The sequence below is a fragment of the Alligator mississippiensis genome, chromosome 8, assembly GCF_030867095.1.
Source record: "Alligator mississippiensis isolate rAllMis1 chromosome 8, rAllMis1, whole genome shotgun sequence".
NCBI classification, from domain to species: Eukaryota; Metazoa; Chordata; order Crocodylia; family Alligatoridae; genus Alligator; species Alligator mississippiensis.
In genome coordinates this window covers 28,519,783-28,527,521 of record NC_081831.1, presented here as the reverse complement: position 1 = coordinate 28,527,521, position 7,739 = coordinate 28,519,783, and the positions used below count along the sequence as shown (strand labels likewise).

General features: G+C 58.7%; 1 protein-coding gene across 2 annotated transcripts; it reads right to left on the bottom strand.

Moving 5' to 3' along the window:
- Positions 1–391: 391 nt before the first annotated feature.
- WDR45 (WD repeat domain 45) lies at positions 392–7,539 on the bottom strand. 2 transcript variants are annotated; one of them, XM_006269015.4, is made up of 11 exons: positions 7,330–7,534; positions 6,989–7,068; positions 6,424–6,498; positions 5,762–5,866; positions 5,386–5,482; positions 4,868–4,962; positions 4,435–4,514; positions 3,256–3,464; positions 2,924–3,025; positions 1,334–1,476; positions 392–965 (listed from the first exon to the last, which is right to left on the bottom strand). In XM_006269015.4, the coding sequence occupies exons 2-11, from the start codon at positions 7,035–7,037 to the stop codon at positions 856–858; spliced, it is 1,065 nt and encodes a 354-aa protein (XP_006269077.1). In that variant the 5' UTR covers positions 7,038–7,068; positions 7,330–7,534; the 3' UTR covers positions 392–855. The 2 variants fall into 2 exon arrangements, with proteins under 2 accessions (XP_006269077.1, XP_019333862.1); XM_019478317.2 differs by lacking the exon at positions 6,424–6,498 and having other exon boundaries at positions 7,330–7,539.
- Positions 7,540–7,739: the final 200 nt, after the last annotated feature.

Here is a 7,739-nt window from a genome sequence, read left to right as displayed (position 1 = left end):
CCCAGATGGAGCACTTTGCATTCCTCCATATTAAACAACAAGAAGTTGAGGTCCACCCACTGCGTGAGCCTTTCCAGGTCAGTCTGTATTGCCAGCCTGTCCTGGAGCGTGACCATACTCCCCCATAGTTTGATGTTTTCAGCAAACTTTGCTAGTTTGCTTTTAATACCCGAATCCAAATAGTTGATGAACGTGTTGAAAAATACTGGTCCGAGTACTGAACCCTGAGGGACACCACTAATTACCTTCTATCATTATGAGTCAGTTCTACCAATCAATACTCTCTAGGTACTACCTCAGGACCAGTTACCTAGCCACCATACCGTAAAGTAGTCAAAGCTGCATTTTCCCCAATTTGATCATGAGGACATCATTGGAGAAGAGGTCAAAGGCCTTTGTGAAGTCCAGGTACATTTAATTTGGGGGGGGGGGGTTAGAGAGATGTGACACAGGGTTCCCAGCATTCCTTGCTAGTGGGCAAGGGGCTTGGCTACTCATGCCTGGGGAGTGGGGATAGGTCAGCCATAGTCCCAGCATGTCCTGGTGCTGGAGAGGAGCACCCCAAGGTGTTGGAGCCTGGGGAGGGTTGATCAGCTGAGGCTGGGAGGAAGTCTTGGCTGATCTCCCAGTATACCTTGGGGTGGGGGTGAGAGCTTACCCACAGTCCTAGGATGCCTGGGGGGGGGGGGGGGGGAGAAGAAGGTTTCTAGGATGCTAGGGAGAAAAGGTCAGCCACAGTCCCAAGGAGGTGAGAGCATTAGCCATAATCCCAGGATGCCATGGAAGGGTGTGAGAGAAAAACACTCCTCAGCAGTCTAGGATGCTCTCCCAGTATGCCTTGGGGCTGAGGGGGCCTCAGAAGTCATCGTCATCACAGAGGTCCAGGTAGACGTCAAAGGCCTCGCGGTTGCAGCTGCCATCAGGTGTGAAGACGAACTTGTGGAAGGTGCCATCAATGCAGATTGCTGAGGGAGCATGAAGGGGGGGGTGGTCAGGAGCTCCCCCTGTCACATCAGGCACAGGGGTCTTGCTTCCAGCCCCATACCCCTGCACCCAGGCCCTTATACCTGCCCTCACCCCCATAACCCTTCATCCAAGCCCACAGCCCCAATACTTCCCCACAGCCCTGCTCTTGTCCCTGATACCATGATGGCAGCCATGCCCCCTACCAGTCCCCACAGCTCCAAGTCTTGTTAGCCCCATCTGCTTTGTTCTAGCCATTCCCCCTTCCTTGTAACTACACCTTGACTCCCCCTAGCCCCACCCATTTGCCCTGTAGCTCTGCCCCTCTGCTTCCTAGCCCCACCCTCCCTCCCTCCCTCCCCTGACTGACCGATGACAGAGTGGGCGGCGGGGGCCCCACGGCCGAAAGCACAGAGGCAGGCTGCCTCAGCTGGCACTGTGAAGCTGGCCAGGCTCCACTGTGAGTCCACGTAGGGGCCCAGCACCGGGCCTACTTTGCCCACCCGTGCCAGCCTGCAGGGCCAAACAAGAGCAGGGAAGCAATTATTATACTGTCCTCTCCCCCTGTCAGAAGCCCAGACCAGGGGGCAGCAACAAGTTGATGAGGGGTGCAGCACCATGCACTGGAAAGGGTTAATGGTGGGAGGGAATGGGGCTACAGGGCAGGTGTGGGGTTAAGGGAAAAGAGCAGGACTAGGGAGAATGGGAGGCTAGGGAGAATGGGGGCAGGGCTACCTGCCAGCATTAGGGGAAATGGGTGGAGATACAGTGAAGGGGCAGAGCTAGGAAGAATGGGGGTGGAGCTATTGGAGTCAGTGATGGGGCTATGGGAAGCAGTGGGCTGTGGTGGGGCAGTTGCTAAAGGACAGGTGGGGGATAGAGATTAAGAGGGTGGGGCTATGAGGTAGGGCCAGGGCTAGGGAGAATGCGGGTGGGCTACTGGGAGAACAGGTGGCATTATGGGAAGGAGAGGAGGTGGGGACAGGGTTGAATGGGTAGGGCTCAATGGCAGGGGATGGAGCCCAAGGCTAGGAAGAATGGGTGGGAGGGGCTATTAGGGGAGGTGATGGGGCTATGGAAAGGAGAGGGAAGGGTTGGAGGCAGAATCAGTGGGGTTGCTCTGCCTGGCATCAGTCACTGATGTCATGGGCAAGGGGTGGGACTGTGGGGAAGAGGCAAAGCTACAGGGCACCCCCACCAGTTTGGAGGCCTGAGCTATATGCACAGAGGGAGCAGGGCAGTGGTCTTCCCACCAGCAGTGCCCTGGGGGGCCTAAAGGTATAGAGGATGGGGCTTTATTTGGGGGGGGGGGGGTGCTGTTCCACCTCAGCACCAGCTGCAATTGGCATTATAATATAGTACACTCCAAGCTGGGTGCAATCGGTGTTATACTGGGCTGTTCACCCCCAGAGCTGCCTGCAGTGTGTTATTATGAACTGTTCCACCCCAGAACCAACCACAACCAGTATTATATAGGGCAGTGCCACCTCTGGAACTAGTTGCAACTAACTGTTATCCTGGAGCATTCCACCCACAGAACCAGCTGCAACCATTATACTGAGCCGTTCACTCCCAAAACTGGCTGCAACTGGAGTTACACCGGGCCATTCCACCCCAGAACCAACAGGAAGCAGAGCTGTTCCACCTGAGTTTACTGAAACTGGTGTTATACTAGGCTATAAACTCCCCACACCAGCCATAACCAGTTTTATATGGGACTGTTCCACCCCAGACCTGGCTGCAACCAGAAGTGCACTATATTTGCCCTTAAAACTAGCTGCAACTGCTGTTACACTAGGCTGTTCCACTCCAGACCTGGTTTCAGCCACTGTTCTACCAAGCTGTTCCACCCCAGAATCAGCCACAACCAGCGTTATACTTGGCTATTTTGTTCTGCCCCAGAGCCAGCTGCCCCATAGACTGCAGGGCATTGAGGGCACCCAGAGGGGGCAGTACCCACGCAGAGCGGCGGTTGAGGCGGGTGTCACGGAGAGCGAAGACATGGACGGTGCCTTTGTCACTCGAGGCACAGAGGAAAGAAGAGTCAGGGCTGAAGTTGATGCTGTAGGATATGACGGAAGAGGGGTTAGAGGGGCTGTGAGCTTCCTCCTAACACACTGTCCTGAAAGTGTGAGCTTCCGCCCAGCAGTGCCCCCAAGCCACAAGCTTCCTCCCAGGAGTGGGATTCCTTCCCAGAGGCTCCAAGCTTCCCCCTAACAGTGCCTTAAGGTTCTGAGCTCCACCCCAACAGTGTCTCAAGGCTGTGAGCTTTCACCCCAACAGTGCTCTCACCAGTAGAGAGTGGCAGGGTCAGTGCCCCGGCGTAGCTCCACCAGCTTGTCACGGCTCTGGGTGTCAAAGAGGCGAATGAGGGTGCCCTTGCGGGAAGCCGAGGCCACCACGGTGCCTGGAGGGTTCAGGGCCACACAGGCCACATCACTCTGGTGGGCATTGATGGTGAATGGGGCTGATGACGTGCCTGGCTTTGTGCTGGACAAGTCCTGGGGGAGGCAGGGGAAGAAGGTTGGGGTTTGAGGATGGGTTCTGGACCCCATGTTCTAGCTCTATGTCTCCCCACCCCCTGGTATCCCCCTCCCCTGGCACCCTGGAAGCCTGGCCTCTCAACTCCCCATTATACCCCTTTGCCCCCCAATAGTCCCCCAGAGTCCTTCCCACACTCCAGCCCTCAAACCCTGGCCCTTGCCTCTCCCATCCCCCTTTATGCCACCTTGCCACTAGATTTGACCTCCTCAAAACTCAGCCCCCCACTCCCCATTTAGCCTCAAATCCAAGCACCACCCACCCCTCTATTATACTCCTCTAACCCCACCCCTCTCCCATCAGCCCCGCTGTAGCCCCTAATCTTGGCCCCTGCCCCCAAAAATCCAGGCCTCTGAACCTGTCCATTATACCCTTTTTGCCCCACCATCCTGCCCAGATTTGCACCCCCAAAAAGCTGGCACCCCTCAAAGGCCCTCCCCCAAGACCCTGTACCTGCCCCCACTCCTCTGAACCCCTTCCCATTATACCCCCAGCCCTCCCTCCCAAAGCTGGGGCCCTCCAGGGCCCTCCATATCTCTAAATCCAAGCACTTGTCACACACCCTCACCCCCCCCCCCGCCTACTCTGCAAAAGCCAGGACCTCCCTTGCTCCTCCCCCCAGTTGCAGCCCCACAAATCCAGGCCCCTTCCTCCCACACTCTGAGCCCCCTGCTATACTAGCAGCTCTCCCAGACCTGCCTCCAAAAGCTGGACCCCCTCAGAGCCCCAGTTCCAAGCCCTGGAATGGACCATCCCAGTTCCCTCGCAGGACAAGGCCCTGCCCCTAGTGCCCCCTCAATTGCCCTGACCCACTCCCGCTCCTTAGCCACACCCCCAGTCCCTGGGTCACAACTGGTGATCCCACACCCAGCCCCTGCTGAGTGGTCCTTCACAGACCTGCCTACTCATCCCTAAGCCCTGTCCACTCACCACCAGCTGGAGGCTCCCACATTTGTGTCCAGGGAAGACCAGAAGCTGCTTCTCCACACTGGGGCAAAGATCGCAGAGCCCTGAAGGGCAGGGGAGGAGATGCCCTGAAGTCTGGGATCACAGTACTACAGGGGATGGGGTAGTAAGGGGGCCCAGACACCTGGCTATCTAGCAGGCCTGGGGGCCCCAGATGCCTGAGATCCTGGTACCTCTGCAGCTGGGGGTGAAGGAGGACCTAGATGCTTGGGGCTGAGGGCCCAGGCACCTGGGTTCCCAGTACCACTGGGCCTTGTGGGGTAGGCAGGGCATCGACACCTGGGTTCCTGGTATTGCTAGGGACTGAGATGGGGACCCACACACCTGGCTGGGGGGTCAAACACCTGGGCAAATGAACTGTGGGAGCTGGGGAGGCCCGGACGCCTGGATCCTGTACCTCGGGGGTTATCGCGGGTGTCAAACTCGAAGAGCTTGCATGGGTTCTCAGGAAATGAATACACATAGATGCGGCTCCGCAGCACAATCACGATCCTGGGGGGAGGGGGGGGGGAAAAAGAACAGCACCCAGACACCTGGGTTCTCTCTGGCCTCTTGGGCTGTAGAGGGGTTAAGCTGGGATGCCCAGACACCTAGGTTCCTTGCCCCAGGAGGTGGGGGATGGGAAGCCTGGACACATGGGTTCCCTCCTGGCTCCAACATCATTGGGAGTTGAGAAAAGGGACCTGGACATTTGGGTTCTTTCCCTCCCGCCCAGCTCTGGGGTCATGAGGGGAGGTCAAGCCAAGAAGTCTGGATGCCTGGGTCCTCAACCTAGTGTTCACCTTCTTCTGCCACTCCAGGGTGCTGCCCAGATGCAGGGGAGGCTGTGAGCCCAGATTCTTGGGTTCTTTGGGAGGGGAGCGGGGACTGGGGCGGGGAGCAGGACCTGGACAGCTGGGTCCCCCGTCCACTCACTTGTCATGCCGCATCCGCACGGCCAGGACAGGCTTGGTGAAGGTGAACTCCAGAACCAGCTTGTCCGTCCCTTCACGGGCATCGTCCCAGATTAGCACTGGGGGGGGGGAGATGGGGAGAGGGGTGGTGAGAGACACTCCCCTCTCCTCCCAAATCCCCCACCCACATCTCCAGAGCACAGAGAGAACCCAGGTGTCTGGGGCCTCCACCCCCATCCAAGTGTACCCAAGCATCCAAGCTCCCAGCACCCCCTGCTCTCACCCCCATTTCCACTCCTCTGCCAGAGGACCCAGGTGTCTGGGCTCCTGGCCCCACCCCCACTCTCACCCCACAGTATCCCCTTCCTCTCCCAGGGAACACAGGCATGCAGGGGCACCTGAGATGTCAGAGAACTTGGGGTTGGAACCGCCCCCAACCAATGCCAGCAGGTTGCTCCGATGCAGCATCTCCACGTGGCCCACACTGCCTACCTGCTCGTGGTCTGGGAGGTGGAGGGGGAGAGTGAGGAGGGATCCAGGCATCTGGGAGCCCCTCTCCACTCCCATGCTCTCTTCCCCCAGCCCCCACTGCCCTCCTGGAAAACCCAAGCATCTAGGCTCCCACCCCCCGGCTCTCACCCACCATCCCCAGCTCCCTTCCCAGAGAACCCATGGGCCCAGAACCCCTTATCCCCACCCTGCAATCCTTTCCAGCACCCTCCTTGTCCCAACCCCAGAGAGCCCAGGCATACATGCTTTCAAAGAACCCAGGTGTCCAGGCTCCCAGGCCTCTCCTCACCCCTGCAAAGGGACCCACATGTCCAGGCTCCCAGCCTGCCCCCTTGACTCTTACCCCTCCAGACTCATCTCCCCCAGGGACCCAAGGCATCCAGGACCCCCCTGCTTCCACCATCCCCTGGGAAATGCATTCAGGCTCTCCCCATATCCCCCTCCCACAGCGAACCAAGCATCTAGGCTCCCAGTGCCCCCACCCTCCACCTCCCCCCTCTTCCCCCAAAGGGACCCCACACATCAATCCCCCTACCTCCCCCATGCTCACCCAGGTGCCCCTTCTCCATCAGTGGCTCCACATTGTAGATCCGGACCCCAGACTCCATTGCACAGCAAAAGCAGCCTGAAATAAGAGCCCCGGACACCTGGGTTTCCTGTCTGGACAACTGGGTCCCCTCCCTACTCTGGAGGTGGGGGCATAAGAGCTGGACCAGCAGGAGTCTGGATGCCTGGGGACCCTGCCCAGGGTTCCCTCCCTGTTTGGGAGGGGGTATGGGGCTGGTGCAAGGGGGATCTGGACACCTGGGTTTCCTCCCTGCTCTAAGGCAGTGGGGTTGAAGTTCAGGGAGCCTGAATGTCTGGGTTCCCTCCCTGCTCTTGGGGGAGGGGTGAAGGTGCTGGAGCCTGGGTTCCCTGCTTGGAATCTGGGTTTCTTCTCCGCTCAGAAGGGGGTTGGAGAGACTGCAGTAAGGGAAGCCTGGTCACCTGGGTTTTCTGGAAGGAGAGGGGAGGAGAGGCTGAGGAGTGAGAGTAACGGGGGTTTGCAGCCCAGATGCCGGGGTTCTCTAGGAGTGCAGAGGGAGGGGTGCAAGATGCCTGGGTCCCTCACTTACTCTGGTCCTGGTTGAAGCGCAGACTGTTAACACCACGCTCCTGGGCCATGACGGTGCTGGGGTGCAGGAAGGCTGGGGGTCTGCAAGGGAGAGGAAGGGAGGTGAGGGTCTCAGTGGCCAGGCAGAGCTCCCCCATTTCCCCTCAATCCCCAAATGCCCCACTCCCTGCCCCCTGGAGCCCCCTAGTCCCTCCTCAATCCCACAATGCCCCCCCCAGCCCCACTCCCTGTCCCCTCACACCGTCCGTCAATCCCATAATATCCCACCCCCTGGCACTCCAATCCCCCTCAATCCCACAAGGCCCCACTCCCCCTCATCTCCCACAATACCCCACTCCTTACCTTCCTGGCACCCCCTCAATTCCTGTGCCCCCTTCCCTGCCTTCACTTCCACCACGGACCCCCAAGACCTCGGGCCCAGAATGCCCCGTTCAGTTGCCCCTGCCTTCTCTTTTCTACCCCGCAGGGAGCAGCTAAAATGTAAACAGCCTGGGCAGCTGAGCCGGGATCATCGAGTTGGAAGCTGAGCGAGAGCGATGCCGGGTCACATGACCGACAGAGGTAGAGATGATTACGGTGAAGCCGAGGTAGCCATCTTGGGAGCTGGAATTACAGAAGGGACCTGCTGTGTCCACCATCTTGGGAATTGGCACTGAGGAGGGGCAAGCCTGCCTACCCGCCACTAAGAAAAGGGCAAAGCTTCTATGGCCGCCATCTTAAGAACTGGTAAGATGTTCTGCTGCCCCCGTCGT

Coding starts and splice junctions, on each gene's coding strand:
- WDR45 (XM_006269015.4), bottom strand. CDS start 7,037: ATGGCCCAGGAGCGTGGTGTTAACAGTCTGCGCTTCAACCAGGACCAG. Junction 6,499..6,988: donor GCGCTTCAACCAGGACCAGA/GTAAGTGAGGGA, acceptor CTCTTATTTCAG/GCTGCTTTTGCTGTGCAATG. Junction 5,867..6,423: donor GATGGAGAAGGGGCACCTGG/GTGAGCATGGGG, acceptor TCCACCTCCCAG/ACCACGAGCAGGTAGGCAGT.